The sequence below is a fragment of the Notolabrus celidotus genome, chromosome 3, assembly GCF_009762535.1.
Source record: "Notolabrus celidotus isolate fNotCel1 chromosome 3, fNotCel1.pri, whole genome shotgun sequence".
NCBI classification, from domain to species: Eukaryota; Metazoa; Chordata; class Actinopteri; order Labriformes; family Labridae; genus Notolabrus; species Notolabrus celidotus.
The window spans coordinates 31,629,431-31,646,583 of record NC_048274.1 but is presented as its reverse complement, the minus strand read 5'-3'; the positions used below and the strand labels follow the sequence as shown (position 1 = coordinate 31,646,583).

General features: G+C 40.1%; 1 protein-coding gene across 2 annotated transcripts in view; it reads left to right on the top strand.

The window, feature by feature from the left end:
* trip4 (thyroid hormone receptor interactor 4) overlaps positions 1-17,153 on the top strand; it is a 98,857-nt gene that overhangs the window by 23,718 nt on the left and 57,986 nt on the right. For both annotated transcript variants that reach the window (XM_034680938.1, XM_034680936.1), the window contains exon 12: positions 13,212-13,314. In XM_034680938.1, the coding sequence (XP_034536829.1) occupies positions 13,212-13,314 (103 nt within the window). The remainder of the gene's footprint in view (positions 1-13,211; positions 13,315-17,153) is intronic.

Below are 17,153 nucleotides of genomic sequence, written 5' to 3'. Positions count from 1 at the left end.
GGGGGGTCCAACACAACTATAACACTCCATAGTTCGTAGTCCGTAGTTTTAAAATCTCTGTGGGTTACCTCTTATACAATATTACAGGTATATCTTAAGGGGTACACAGTACCTGAGTTTATTCACCTGTTTTTAGTGCCCAGAGGTTTGCCTAGAGGTCCATTCAGACCGCTTTTGGCTGCTGTCATGGCCAAAGCGAAGAAATTAGCTGGATGTACCGAGTCAAACTGGAGACTGGAATAGTCTCCAAGACATACTATGAATGGTGTCAGGTGAACTTCCATATTTAGCACCATCTTAAGTTTATTTTCTAAAGCCCCCCACCATTGCTTTAACTTCTGGCGCATCAAGGTGATATGTATGATGGTACCAGTCCAAGTTTTACAGCTAGTACTGTTGGGAAAGGTATTATTCTTGAAACAGCAGATTGCTTTCCAGGTGTTGTAGAGTCTGTGGATAATTTTAAAGTACCTTCTCATTCAAGGGATGGTATTTATTTTAACTATTTGAAACACTGTAGATTAATACCAAAGACATCAAAGCTATGAAAGAACAAATATGGAATTATTGAATGAACAACAAAGTGTTAAACAAAGCAGAATATGTTTAATATTTTAGATTCTGTAAAGTAGCCCCCTTTTTCCTTCATGACAGCTTTGCACACTCTTGGTATTCTCTCAGTCTGCTTCATGAAGTGGTCTCCTGGAATGGTTTCTAATTAACATGAGCCTTGTCAAGAGTTCATATGTAGAATGACTTGCCTTCTTAATGTGTTTGAGACCATCAGTTGTGTTGTTCGGAGTTAGGGTTAGTACACAATAGATAGCCCTATTTGACTACTGTTGTAATCCAGATTATGGCAAAACCAGATTATTTTATAGTTTTGATGTCTTCAGTATTAATCTACAATGTCGAAAATAATTAAGACAAATGAAAACCATTGAATGAGAAGGTGTGTCCAAACTTTTGACTGGTATTGTAGAAGTTTTGTATCTTGAACTGATAAAACCTTTTTGTGAATCTGTGAACAGTAACGACCATCAGCCATTATCTATTTGCATCCTAAAGTCTCTCTCAATTTCCTTTTTCCTACCAATTTAGTGTTAGCTTTACTGAAGTTATCTTGTTTAATAAAGATGCTAAAGATGTGTGCAAACCAAAAACAATTATTCGGCCAACGCAAATAACAGCTTTGCTCAGTAAGTACATAGTCAATGCAAAACACAAAGTCCATTGGGGCGATCTATCAATTTGTGTTTTTGCCTCGTTCAGTAAAAAAAATCAACTTGAGTGAAAAAGTGCATGATCAATGCTGTCAATTTTGATGTTCTTACCAAAGAAGTTTAAATATATGCATTTTTTCTTTACATGTTTGAACTATAATCATTGGTATCCTTTGGACATGTTTGTACATGCAATGAAATCACAGCACAATCTGTTTATTCTAGATTGACACCGCTGTTATGTTCACGAATACAGCTGACATTTCACAAGCTCAATGGTGAAACTGTCACTCACAGCAGACAATGGCCCAAGCTCTCTGCAGCTGAAACAGAATGACAGTAGTTGTTTCTTCCATCTGAAAAAATCTAGTGTCTGACTTATCTGGAAGGATGAATATTTACAGATCATCCTTCTGCTAAACCCATTTTAGTAACACAAGGCGAGGTGTAGTTTTCTTTCTGTGTCTGATCACAGTTACGATTTCCTAGCTTTGTAACATAACGTGATTATAGCTCTGCAGTGGTGATTTGGTTAAAAGTACAGAGTAACAAATGTAGTTTCTCTGATTTTTACCAGTTTAAAATGAGTCATTCGACCTTTCAGTTCCACAGAAACAGGGAGCATTTTTTAGGTGACAGAAATGTTTTTTTTCTCTTTGCTGTCTAGCAGACTGACACAGTGGCAGTAATTGGAAAATCGTGGCCCCGGTGCTGAGCGTCTAATAATGAGACATGTGTCTGGTTGTGTTCAGCATATTAATAATGAAAAAATCAGGAGCCAGTGTTGGACACTCCTCGATAATTAATGTTCACTCTCCAACTTGACACCAGTTGATTCTGGAGGTGAAGGAGTGTGTTAAATTTTTAATCACTACCGCGCAGCTCGGTGTGCCTGAGCTCTGATGAAAGGAACAAAGTGAGCTGAATAGCAGCCTGTTTGGATGTTTAATGTTTGAAATGCTTTGGGTCAAACACACATGGCACCTATGGGATGTAAAGGTTTGTCCAAACTATCTGAGGGTACGCATGTTTGCACCATATGTTTTTACCTTGACTTTAAAAGAGGTTTAAAAGGCATCACGTGTGATGGTACCTGTAGCCAAAGATACAAACTTGGTCCATGTAAAAACGCATTGTTGCATTTTAGCCCTGTATGCTCAAACCCCTCAGATTTTAATTTTCAGTCAAATAAGACAAGAAAAGCCTTGAATCCTCACAATTTTTGAGATGCATGCAACAAACCAAACTAGCAGCAGAGGCAGGCCTTTAATCCCATTGGAGGCCCCCCGAGCTGGGCAGGTAAAACAGACTGTCCCTCCCAGCTCCACCCACAAGTTATCTCCAGGTATCTGCAAGCAGCAGAAGAGAGACAGAACTGAGAGTCTGAAGCAATAGATGACAGGGAGGCAGAGTTGCTGAGTTCATCACTGTATTGTACCCAGAAAAGACATTAGAACACATGAAGTGGTTATGGTTCAGTTGTTATGCTGTATACTTATTAATATACTAATACATTTAGCTGAAGTTAAATTCAGCTGCAATGGCTGACTTGCCGAAATCTGTCGTATGTCCAATACTAAAGGCTTTCCTGGTATGGGCAGAGCAGTTATTCTACAAATCACCTGGTTTGGTCTTGGATTGATTTCCAGTTATTCAAGACTAATAGCTTTCAGTGCCCTCAGATAGTCAATAGTTGAAAATAATTTAGATAGAAATCAATACAAAGGTAAAGATAAACACATGACTGTAATTCAGCCTTTGTTGTTGAACAAAAAGTTCAAATTAGGTCCAAAAAAAGACCTATGAACTGTCACGCTCAGACTCAGCCTGCATTGACACACATGGTGTGATCTGGAAGTTGGCCACACTCTAGTATCCTGTTTGTGTGGAGCTGTTCACATGAACTGTTGGTATTTTGTTTGTAGTTCAATCTCTTTGTTATTATGGTTTAACCAGTTGACAGTAATTTCTTACCTCCCGAACTTCAGAAATCTTCTCATACTACCATCATCCATGTCGTGATAGTGGGTCATAGCTAACACAGAAAAACAAATATTTAAGATGATGGTATTTCTTAACATTATACCTTTAACTCCAAGTCCGAGGCTGGAAACATTGGAAACCAAAAGAGGTTGTTTTTTCCTAACGTGTTGTTTATTTAAGTTCTGTGAAATGAAAGCATGCACCGAATGAATTAAAAAAAAGACCACAAGAAGACGACGAAATACTTACACATGAAAATGTCATGCTGACATGACATTCTCTACCCTGTTAACGTTTTACACCATCAGTGCTGTCTGCACAAGCATGCAATCAAGCATTACTTAATTCCTGTTGATTTCTTTATTTCAAACAGAAAGAACGCCTGTTCTCACTCATTGTTTCATTCTTCCTGGCGGGCTCTGCTTTGCCGCCTTTCATGATGTGAAGTGTTTCTTAATGAAACTCAACACTTCCTGCAGATGTTTCACAGTAAATGTGACGTTAAAGGATTATTCCTCCTGAACCGCTGGAAGGCTTTTAATGTGAAGCAGATGGAGGAATGAGTTTGCATTAACTGCAAACAGCAGGTGGGAGTTAATCAGAAAACAGAGGATTCTTATAAATACAAAATCAAACTCAAATAGAACAGAAAACAAGTAAAGCCGTTCGCCAGTAATGACCTGTCTCAAATAAATAGCCAGTTTTCTCATCTGTTGAGGTGAAAGAAGGCGCTTTTTGACAAATTACAGTGCCACATTTCCTATTGCTGACCTGAAAGAGCTTTATAATGTTCCCATATTGGTTCTTTTCAGTCCAACAATACAAAGACAGTTGGCGGGCTATATTAGCTTTTGTGTGTCCTGCTTTTCCTACAAGTAGTCCTACAAATATATGATGGAAGATGCATTGGCACCTTAAGATTTTAAGATCAGAGAATAATTCAAGAATAACTAGACCTTTGCCACCTTCACAAATGCACTCCTGAAAATTTCTAGCAGTTTTCAGGAGCCATGCCCTGACATTTTCCAAAGTTTCTTGTTCACACATGTCCTAAGCAGTATGTTGTCCTTCCTGTCAGACGAGGTGGGTGGTGAGCGGGGGCGGGGGTTGAATCTTGGGAGGGTAGGACATGACATTAATGCACGCTGCTAAAGCCACAGTGTAATGTTTACAGCATGACAAAGGACAAGGCAAAAGAGAAGTACGCTATGGGGAGAGTTTTTACATTTATATCATCACTTCTCATCTTGAAAATGATTCTCTTACCTTAACCTTGTGTGATTTTCATGTAAATGTCATCAACCCTCACCAACTCACCGTGAATTTTCTTAACAATAATAATAATACATTTATTTGTAACTCAATTTTCATTTGAAACTAATCTTAAAGCTACAAAACACATAATAAAGATCAACAGAGTAAAAAAGCAGAGTAAATATGACCTGCTGTGTTATCACATCGATTTACCTTCAAGCAAGTATTTTATCCTGGTTCTGGCAGTAAAAGTTCTGGTAAATTGAAGCTCACTCTGACTATTCTTACCCCAATCTGAATCAGTGCCCACTTTGATACTTGGCGGTTCTGAGTATGCTGTGCAATGGCTTGAAATTGTGTGGTGTAATGCAGCATGCAAGCAGGCAAAAGTTGTCTTCACTGAGTTTGAACTACAATGGTGCTGCAATGGACCTTGAAGCCACATAAACTTCAATATTAATTTGACTTTTATGATAATGAAAAATGACATGATATAAGTGAGCTGACAAAAACAGACAGATTATAAAACAATCTGTTATATAAGACCAACAGCTGATTAAAACAAGGGATTTTAAACTAATGAAAGAAGTGAGAATTAAAACAAACAATTAATATGACCATCAAATCAGAAAACTCAAAGGCACAGTGAGATATAATTTATATTTCCTTTTAAAAAGTAACAGTGTGGAGCACCCCCAATAATATCATAACAAAGGATGTACAAGAGCTAAAGACAGCTAGCTTGCCACTCAGGCTTTCACTTACATTGTTTCTGGTTTTATAGTCTGAATTTGATTTTGGAAACGCTGCTTTGAATCATGTTACCAGCTACATACATGAACAGTGTTTGTTTGCATGTCAACGTGCTCTGGTCCTGTTTTGTGCAGCGATGGAAAAACAAATAATACAACCAGTGCGTGCAACAAAAAAAGCTGAGAGGCAGTTACAGTACGGTTTCCTGAGGGCAGCTGGGTTTGTGTGAGGGTCTAATGAATGCCAGAAACAGGCTTGTGTTGTTTTGCTGAACCCGATAGATTAAAGAACGATTGTGGAACCATTGCTGTTGCATACATTTCCCTAACAACAGCCTTTCACCTCCCACATGTAGCCCATAGCTCAGAGAAACCCATCTGTTTCTCCATTCCCGGGGTGAAACCAGCCTTGACAGAACTGGCTAAGCAGTATTTCAAAAGTGACGGGGAAGACACAGTCGGCTTTGTGTAGTTCCCTATCTTTCAAAATCTCTGCCTCTGTGTTTCTCGCTCACCTTACACTCCTATTATCCGTCTTTCTTACCAAATCATAATCCTCATTTCTACTCCCTGCTTCTCCCCCTTCTCTGTCTCCTCTTTCCCTTCTCTCCATCCCTCCCCCCCTTATTCCACCCTCCTCATTTTTAAAAGCCACATGCTCCCAGCCCGTCTGGCTCAGTTGCACCCTGCCAATGAAGGGCTTTTTATTGGGCTGAGATTGAGTGCAGCCAAGCAGGGCCTGGCTGGGGCCAGCCTCGCTGCCCCCCCCCCCCCCCCCCCTCCCACCCCCCACCCTTCCTCCCACAGCACAGACCACTCCACATGCCTGTTCTGGTCTGGCCCTGTCGCCCAGAAGGAGATTACTTGTCTCTGCTGCCCTTAATTGCCGACAGCAGCTGAAAGGAGCCAGAGAGAGAGAGAGACATTGTAGAGAGAGGAGAGGGAACAGTGTTGGCTTGTTGAGCCATTACTTGACAAGCTTGGACTCAAAGGTTTGTGTTCCTGCTGTCAAATTCTGGCTCTGAATTAGTGCCTTTTATTAAGATGGATGTTGTTTTTAGCAAATGCTGTTTTGGATGAAGAAATTAATAGAACCGTTTATGGAACAGAGATTATGTGGCGATGAAAGACTCGTATGAAGTGCAAACCTCACTCCATTATGAGGATACATGGTGAAGAGCATTATGACCACTGTGCACTCTCTCTGTCCTCTCAGCCAATGTGATATTTCTCATGGCCAAAGCTTCTGTCCAATACTCCTCCATTCCTTTTTACTCTTCCCAATGAACTTGCAAATTTCACATTATTACAATCGGTTATTGTTGATTCCCCTCAGGGTTGATCCCTGCAAATTAACGAGTGGGCAGATTATTGAATTGGCAGTCTTTGAAGAAGATGTGAAGCTGATTGAATTCTTCACCTCTTCCTTCTTTATGTTTAAAGATTTAAATTCAGCACGGCTCATTTTTTAATAATGTCCAATTCCATATTTACAGCATGGTGCCTCCTCAACTCCCACTCAGCCCACTTCAGCATGTATTATCAGAGCATTAGTCTGCCAATAAAGAGGGAACTCAGTTCAGATTGTTTGGGCACATACTGCTACAACATTGCCTGGCCAAAAGAACTGATTCAACACAAAAACAGCACTGTCTGTTGGAAGAAAATTGAGTGACCAATTATGTTTCATGTCCCCGTTATATTAGAAAGAAATGGCTCCACAGTTTAGTGAAATTAACTTCCACACTTTCTTGCCAATAGCAACAAGAAAAGATTGGCAATATTTTGGTGTCTGTGTGTTTCAATAGGGTAACGGACAATACAGTGTGACACGGCAAGGTATGATATAGTACAGTGCAACACAGTATGATACAATATACTTCGATATCGTACAATAATGCAATATGAAAGGGTACAATACAATACTATACAATAGGATATGATATACCTGGATACGATACAATACATTAGAGTAGGGCGCGGTAGGATAGCATACAATATCGTATGATGCTATGGTTCTACGATATCTACTGTTTGAGTTGTTCTTTGGCATAGTTTCGTGCGAGTGAGGTGTCCCTCATCAGTAGGTGGATTCCATACAGTTTCCTTGCAAGCAACGCCACCTCACCAACCACCATTCAGCTTGCCCAATCCAGCCTCTCCCCCATCTTCTACTGACATCCACCAAACACATGCTGCCCTTTTCCCCTCAAACTCATCTTTAAAAGAAGGACTCAGCTCACTCGTCGAGAGCTAGCTGATGGATGAAACTCAGTAGATTGTGGTAGCTTTGTTGCTGTTAAGTTTTAAAAACAGGCACTCGGGATGCCTTAAAGGTGCTGGAGCTAGCTGAAGGTGCCAACTTTTTTAAGTCCCGATGCTAAGGGAACTTGCTTGGCTGTCGGTCAGCCTTTAGAATAGCACGTTTATGACCCACCTTTAACTATTGATAAAGGCCGAAAGATGTGATCGTTTTTGAGTTCACCATGTGAACAATGTGATTTGTCTTTTTGTTCTTGTGTATTGTCTGTTGTTGTTACATTTCTTTGAATGGCAGTGATTTAATTGTACCAGCTCAAACTTTAAAAAAAAAAATCTTGTTGCACTCATTGGAAAGCCCAAGGGCTGTTTCACAGGCTTGTCATAGTATGAAACCATGACACCACCATCCAGTGTTATTCCTACCTGAATTGGGTGTGATGGTCATTGTCACCTGTAGTGTTTTCATGTAATTCCACTTAACGGTTCCCTAATTTGATACCTGTGTTTCTCAGCCAGCTCCCCTTTAATTGCATTTGTAAGCAGGTCCACTCTGACTACATTAGATCCTTCCTGATGAATATGGAGGGCTTTAGCAAACCTGCTTGTCACACAACCACAATGTTTCATGCCCTTTTGATTAACATGGGATGGAAACAATTAGGTAGGGGGAGGCGGCGAGGCAAAGCAGCACATTCAACAGCTTTAAATGCTAATTAGCTAATGGAGGATGAAAGAGCAGGCAACTGGCAGGGTTTCACATGGACACACTCAAACTGAGGCTGCAGCTACGCTCGCTTCATCTGAATTTAGCAAGACCACCACCATTTTGTTTCCTTCAGCACCTCAGACAATACAGCCATCTTGTGTGACATGACATTTGATTCTGATTAAATTGAATCATCATCAACATTTCACTTTGTGTAGTGCAAACGAGTCCAGCATGCACAAGCAATACAAGACAAAGTATAAAGCCGGGACTTAGTTGAATGTCTAACATGCTGCATTAAGCGTCTCACTGGGTATTCATTTATTTAACATTTGGTATGACAGAAATTAAAAATATGTAGAGTTGCATGCAAGTCCAATCCCTGCCATTGTCTTGATTGATCTGACATGCAGAAATATTGATTTTCTTAGCCAGTAAACATCTGGTCTGTCACTGGGTTTCCAAACAGACTTAGACCAAAAAATGATTTACATTTATTGCAAAGGAGAAACAACCCACACATTTCACTGTCAGTGTCTGACTCAGCAATGTTGCAAGTGGGGCTTTTATAGAAGAAAAAAACAGCCCCAGTGTTGTAACTGTAGTTCTCATAAAATCACCGGGAAACTGTAGAGATTTGTATAAATGTCACAATGATTTGCACTGAGTGGTAGCTCTCTAAAAGTAAACACTATGTACATTGCTAAATCACTCTGGATTAAAGGTGTTACTCTAAGTGCCCAACATGGACATTTAAATGAAGGCTCAATTAAGCAGCTCACCTTAGAAAGCTGTTCAAGAAGCACTGCATGGTCTGAACAATTAACAGGATTGATCCTTACATTGTAGGTGGAAATGCATGTCCCCTCTGGCTACTTTATAAACTCTTTATCCTACTCCTTCGCTCTATCTGATCTGTGTTAATGTCTACAGTGGGAGACTAGTTTCACAGGTGTTATCATCAGGAAGGACTGTCCAAATTCCTCCGCTCTGTATGAAACTCTGATCCTCAGGCACATTGGCTTGTACTGAACAAATAATAGAGAGCTTTTAGATTTAACTAAAGCAGAAAAAGATGCAGCTTTATTTTTAGTTACAGATTAATCTGCGTCTGTGCACCACTAAATGTTTTTGAGAGCAGTGTTCAAAAATGTGAGTGGCAGCAATGCAAGGTAATTACAGTAGCCTTGTTTATCATTAGGAACGAATGAGTTACCCACTGCGATGGCTTGGCCACGTTTATGTGCTGCTGGGTTTTATTTAATAAAAATTGAAGTCTATGACGCAGGTGAGATAAGCTAGAGTGTGTAGACTTGCAACTGGTGATTAATGTGGTTACTGAGTAGCAATGGGTGATGATTTATGAAGACTTGAATAGCCATTTATTTGTAAAAAAAAAAAAAAAGAAGAAGACTAAAACGATGATTATTATCCCATCTGAGACATGACATGTACCTCTGTTTCTACAGTTTCCTGATTGTGTTTGCTAACCACATCAACTAACAAGAGAGGCGAGCATTAGCGCTAGTTGCCCGTAATATGAGTGTAGGAGTACATATCGAAGAAAGAAGAAAATATTGCAGGATCAGTTTTACCCAGTATTGTTCAGCCCTAGTCTGCGAGTGTTTATTTGGTTGTCTTTGAGTAATCATTGAATAATTCCTGGTAACTATGGAGTAGCAATTTGGCCTGAAATGGACATCCCTATTTTTGTGGTATCAATTGATTTTATGATGAATCAATAAACCAGCTGGTCAAAAATGTTGGGAATTAATAGACTGTACTAATCCAAGGCTTAAAAGATCTGTCTCCAAATGGCTTGTTTTATATAACCAAGAGTAAAAAAATCACACAAAAAAATAAAACTATGAAATTTAGCAAAGGTATAAAATCATCAAATATGCAGAGGCAAAAAGTGTAATAATTAGCCTTTTATGTTATTTAAATGTTCAAACAAAACCTTAAAATCAAGTAATTAAAGCAGTTGATACGTTTTCTGTTTAATCAGTACTTGACGAGTCATTAAAGGTCTTTTATTCACATTAAGTTTTAATCACAATAGAGGGACATTGTTCTGGGTTTTCTCTTCAAATAATTTGACCTGCTGGCTTTTTGTTTCTTTCAAAGCCGGCCCGTTTTTTTTTTTTTTTTTTGCACATCTGCACAAAGACCCAATTACATGTGCACAAGAATGAGAAGAATTTGATCCTATTTCTTCACACTTGACTCAGAATGTAAATAGACACTTTGTTTTCTCAAAAGAAAACCCCACATGGCACCATTATTGTTTCTTATTATCTGATGACTTGAAAAGAAAAGTATAGATCATTTCCAGCCTTAACTCATCACACCACCATTCTGTTTAACCCCTTCTAAATCACAGATGAAGAGCTGTCAAGAGATTGTTCTATCATGTGGGCAGCATACTTGAAGGAGTGATCTAATTTAATTTGAACTGCTGTGTTATTCGGAAGAAGGAACCAAGGGGCTCTTAAAGGGTCCCCACCAACACATAACGATTCTGACTGTTTACATATTTTATCACTTACTGGCGTATTACACTCCAGCCGACATGGACTGTAATCTGAAATAAACATCTCTATCATCTCTCCCCAGTTTGTCAGGGACGGTACACAGATGGGTTCCCGATTTTGTTGATTTCCCTTAAAAGCTCCAAATTTGTCACAACCTTCAGTGCTCCTTTGAGGGAGATAGAGAGGCTGTGAATAAGAGAGACAGGAGGGGGGTGTTGGAAAAAGCATGCTGTCATGAAAAGAGCCGCTTCCTGGCTGGCTAGATGCAATCATGGGCACTATCTGATAGTGCCGGAGGAAATTGGATGAGCTGAGAGCCGTTGGCTGCCAGTGATGGGAAAGATGACTCCTTTGTCACTGTGTCAGTCAATTCCCTACTCTCACCTGAGAGACCAATCAATAACAGAGAGAGAGAGAGGTTTTCTCTTGTCTTTAGGCCTCTATGTGCTGTCAGCTGCTGTCAATTATGAGCTGTAAAACAGCCTCACCTTCAGAGGAATGTGGTTCGGTATGTTATGTATGTGGGAGGCATTAATATGTTATGGTTGTGATTTGATATGATGGGCCTGTGTGGATTTAGAAGCATGATGAATGGGGATGTGTTGAAAGTTAACAGTTCTCTGGGAAATTACTGCTACTTGCATACATTGTATATAGTGTGATTGTCATTATAGGCAGGTATAAATATTGTACCATGCACTCTATTTTTTCCTGTTTTTTATCATTAACACATCTATCATATTATCCATGAATTGATTATACAAATAAATACATTTAAAACAGGCACAACAAGCTTCTCTTCAAGGCCCATATTGCTGAGCGGCCTCTTTACGAACTTGTTAGTGTGAAATTTTGTACTCTACATGACTGCTCCCTCCAGCTTGCACTAAAGCTGGTGAATCTGCACTTCCCCTTGATTGCCGTTTTAGCTCATGGATTGCCCTCCAACTCACTCTGCAGATAACAGCACTTCCTTCTCTTGCAGAATATAGAACTTTGATTTCTAGGCACTGGGTTTGAAACTGTAAACGTAACGTGATTTATCTTACTCTCCTTTAAACATGACCAGTAGTTTAGCTGGAAAGCGAAGACCAAATTTTACGGCAGGTATGTCTCTCAGGAGTCGTTTCACATCGACAAAAGCAGCACGCTTCTTGGCAACCTCTGGTGCGTAATTGGGGAAAACGTACACACGTTTCCCCATGTAGGATAGCTGCTTCTTCTGGCTAGAAAGGTGAAGGATGTGATCCTTGGCGTCTCTGTGATGCACTCGAATTATGAACGGCCAGGATGGCCCTCCTTCCCAGGGTTTAGGTGCCAGTTAACGATGCCCACATCCTACCTGGGGGTGTCCTCCAAGTCAAATATCTCCTTCAACACTGTTGCGCAGAACTGCCGCAGGTTTCCCCCCTCACTGCCGGCTGGTCCTCCAAGTCCAAGCACTTTCCTTCAAACCACTCACGTCGGACTGCAAGCGTTGCACCGTAACCTCCAAACCCATAACAGATGAGCTCCATTCATTAGTGGAGTGCTCCAGCTCTGAGCATTTTGTGCACTAGCAGACTGCAGGGCACTAACGGTAGTGTGTAGCTCTTGGCGGATGGAGGCTATTTCTTGATGGAGGGCAGCTGTTTAAGTGTCCATCTTCGTGCCAAGCGTTTCAATAGCCGTCATAATCTTTTCCACCGAACTCTGAGAAAGTTTTTCAGCCTCATCGTGTTCCCCTTTACTAGTAGTAATGTGAGCCGTCATGCTAGCCTGGGTAGCCCTCATACTTTTAGCTTTATCCCGATTAGTCATAATAAAGTAGAGACTCTGTGCACATACGGCCTCCTTACCTTGAAATTGTTACACCAAGACTTACAAAAACGTAAATAATAACAGTGTGAATACTTCTGGGTACATCACATGCTTAAATAACTGCAAATATGAAAATTGTCTGCGGAGCTCTGGACCTTCATATTTATTATTATTCATATTTCTAAGTATTGCTACATTACCCTTGTTGTTTCTATCTGACTTTTTGAGCAGTTATAAAAAGTACACTCTCCCTAATATGGTATTAATAAAGTCTATCTTATCTTCCTCACTGCTCCCTGTTCGACAGAGTGTAATCCCACAACATTTGAAAAGTTCTCCTAATGTCTTGATTTCTTTGCTAGATGTGATACATTTTTCTCATCCTTACAGCTCTCTAGTGCTGCGGTTACCATCATTAGCAGTTGCATCATTAGCGGTACAATTAAAGCGCATAAGACCCAGAGAGACTCATAACTATCAATTGCTCTCAGACGTGTAATATTACATCAGGCATGGAGGACATATTGCATGATGTAGGTGTATAAACAGAGACACTTACTGAATGATTCATAACCCTGATACCCGCCATCATGAGCTCTAACGTATTCTGAGCACAATATGGCCAAGCTGGTTCTGTGTAAGATGAAGCTAAACTGTTCTTCTCTCTCCCCCTCCTCCATCCTCCTCCTTCCTGCAGTTTCCAGGTACCTGTGAGGAGTCTGCCTCCCCATTCGTCTTCATCTGCACCAACCCCCATGAGCTGCTGGTGAAATTCCCCATGAAAGGGAAGCACAAGATCTGTAAGTCCTGCTTCTTTCATGTTCGGGGAAGTGGAGTGGATGAAATTAGCCTGAGCCGACCAGGGTTTTTTTTTCTATTCATTTCTTTTTTTATCAGCTTTCTCCTCTGCCCTTGCTCGCACACATGCATGCATAAATTGACGTGTAAAAGAGTGATTATGCTCTGCACAGGTTCTGATTACTATATATTCATAAATAAAACAAAATTACACACACATACACATGTACAGATCCTCTCCGAGAGCCATCTGTAAAGACGGGATTGTGCTGTCAGGTTGCCTTGGGGACAAGCTAGGCCTGGATGTGCAATGTTGTTGCAGTATTGTGTGATTTATAATAGGACTCAAACACATTTTCCCTCTGCTGCCATAGCTGCTGCTGCAAAATGATGTACCTGCAAGCTCTTTTGTTAATATTTCAAAACCCTCTAAAGACTTGAGAGGATTGTTTATGCAGCTGTGCCTCTTTCAGATCTTTCCAGATCGATGGAGAAGACTTTTTGAGAGGCTCAAGGTAAACTAAAGCAAGAGCTGGGCACCCTTTGTCATCGTCCTTTTTTTGACTAAAATGGATTTGATGACCTTGTCTCCATTTTGGTGAAAATGAGGAACATTTAAAAAGGCTTAGCAGCTTTATAAAAGACTGGGGCAGTGGCAGATGGGATTTCTGGATGTGTATAAACGTGTTGAAATGATTTTTGATACTGACGGATTCAGAAGTCTGAAAAACCAAAGCAGAGTCTCTGGCTCTGGTTTAGAGGCTGTCAGAATCTATCCATATATTCCAGTTATTTTACTTTTAGTGTTCACTTTTACTTTGTCTCAAGTTGTTTCTACATTTCATTTAAAATGGCTTTAAAGTATTCCTGAACTGAGGACTGAACTCAAGGAAACACGCTGACAGGTTGTTCCAGGGTTGATGTTATGGGCAAAGATTGCCGTGGGGAAAACTGCAGCTACATTATTTAAACCGAGTGTAGCTTGTGGTCTTATGAATCTGCAGCTTTCTTTGTACCATTGGATTTATAACTATGGCTTTGTTGGACAATATTGTTCATGTTTAAAGGCCCTGCAGCCTGCTTCTTTTTCAGTGTGTATACCCATAGTTTCCTGTAAATTAGAGAAGTTATCAAAAACTTCTGCAGATTAGTTTTGTCAGAACTGAAACAGACAAAAGGGAAATGCTTAAGCTGTCTGAACTGTTTGGTTTACGTTTGGAAGAAGTTACATCCTTAAGGGAATCACAACAGCATCATCTTACAGTAGGACAGTAGGTTTTCTCATAAAAGGTAGCACTTACATCATGTCATTGCCTGTAGAGAAATGTGTTGGAACAGCTCCCTGTCTTTCTTTATTGTCCAGCTGCCCTCCAGCTTTGTGTCAGCTGTGGCTGTCACATGTGTAACATGATATACTCACTGTATTGTCAGCCAGGCAGACTGAAATAGACGATCACATCCACCACCACTACACATATTCTGACTACTTATGCAGCCTGCTTACTGCTGTTCTTCTTGTGGTCAAACTACCTGTTCATTTCAAAAGGTTAGAATCACAAGGTCCCTCCATAATGGAACAAATTCATATGTGAGGAATAAGCATTTTTAGACCAAACTGTATTCATGACTTCACTTTAGAGAGATTACAAGGATTACTGATTAAGTTTTTTTTTTTTGTTTCCATTCATGATGCTAATTGCATGACTTGAGTGACACAAGTCTGCAAGTTGTTAGTATAGCAACAAAGGGATGTTCTGAAGCGACTACTTCCAATAAACAATGTCAAATTGATTTGCTGAGTTTGACTAACAATAGCAGAGCTAGCACCACCAGCCTTCAGTCCTTCTTGCAGGTTAACGTTAACATGCCTGTGTTGGTGATGCATTGCTCTAGTCGGTGTTTCTGTGACGCAGCATGGCGTATGTTTACATTTTACAGCCATGCTCAGTTTCTGGAAAGTCGTGTGTGGTAGTGTGAGATTAAGAAACAGAGAAAATCGCAGCGACTGTTGCTAATGTTTTCTTCTTTTGCTATTTAGTGCAGTTAGCATTCTTCCTCTTCTGTTTGCTAATGCTTTGCAAACAGCTTTAAAATGCTCTATAGCCACTGCCTGGCGGGAGTACCGTATTACAACCAGGCAACAGTAAAAACTATGAAAATTTTTACTTTTAAGATGAGAAAATATTCAAAGTAACTCTTCAATTTTTACAAAGTGAACGAATATTCAAATATTCGAAAATCACTGCCCATCCCTACTGCATACTGCTTTATCTCCTTTTTTTTGCAGGTTAACGTAAACATGCCTGTGTTGGTTATGCATTGCTCTAGTCAGGTTGTTGTATGGTAGTTTACACAGCCTGCATACTGTTTAACCTCTTTTTTGACAGCGCTACAGCTTAGACACAATATATGACCAGCAATTCAAGCTTAGAATAAGAAAATATTAATAATTAGTTTAACCAACTGGGTGTTCTGGTGCTGACTAGTGAGTGTGATGACATTTAATCGTTGCGTTGACTACACGTTGCTGATGGCAACAGGTGTGATGCGTGATCATCAAAAAGTAGGAAGCTTACTCGGAGCTATGTGTTCCTTGTGTGTCTCAGGTTTCATGCTACATTGATACACCCCAAAATAACACAAGATGATAAGTCTTAACATAACACACAAGAATAATATGTATGTAATATATTTGTAATTCAATAATCTGTGATAGAGTCAGTGTACATACAGTACTTGAGCTTTTGGACGGATTTACATAACTCACTGCATATTGTATGCATCCTCTGCATATAGCGCATACTGCTGTCATGTGATGTACAGTGTTCTCACCATGCTCCCTGTTGTACTTGTTATCCTGTAGTGGGTATCCCGACCCACTGGACCTACACAGTCCAGCTTGTCTTATTCTTATTCTGTCACCAGCTGGCTTTGCACTATCTCACTCTCTTGCTCTCTCGGCCCCTCTTCCACCTCAATTCCCACAGCATCACACGGGTCAAGGCATTGGCACTCATCTTACTCAGGGGGGCTTAGCACAAGTATTTTTTTGCACCCACAGCAGCTTACATTGACAAGATCCGCTTGTCACTGACATTGCCAACCATCTCATGCCACATCAGAATGAGCAAAGGGAGGCCGAGTCGCCTGATTCTCCCTGTCTGTACACAGACTCTGCTTTATTACATAACACAGACAAGTGCTGCTCCTTCATTAGTCAGTGAAACATTAATGTGGTTAATGGTGTCTTTGGTAATATGCTAAAACTGCACTGTTTGGCTGCTGGGATTGATTTTTCATTAAGCAAATTCTATAATTATGTTGTGGAGAAAAGTGAGTGGGAGGCTTGATGAATGTATTAACTTATAACACATTTTGAGGAGCCTTGATTTTACAGTAAAGCAGTTTTTATTATACACGTATTTAAAGCCAGTGTTGAGAAAAAGTGCCAGCTTTTGTCACTATCTACCAACATCAGCTTAAATTTCAGTCCATTTTTTTACTCTTTATTATTTATTTACTTACATTCCCATTAGCTGTTACCTGGCAACAACCTCTTTTCCTCAGGTCTGTTTTAAAATGAGCATACCGTTAAAATTCTGACACAAAAACTGCAATTATCTTCCTTGATAATGCCAGTATCACACTGACATCAAACACTGAGAGGTTACATTTTTGTCTGTTGGTTTGCCAACAGTGGATGAAAGTACTTGCTCTACCAGTAATTGCTTCGAGGCTGTGCTCGCAACTTGCTTCACTTTGCGTATTGTGCATTTTGTGCTCATTTATACTTATCCAGTGTTCTATGAATGGAAATTGTTTTATTCATTTTCCTGGCAAG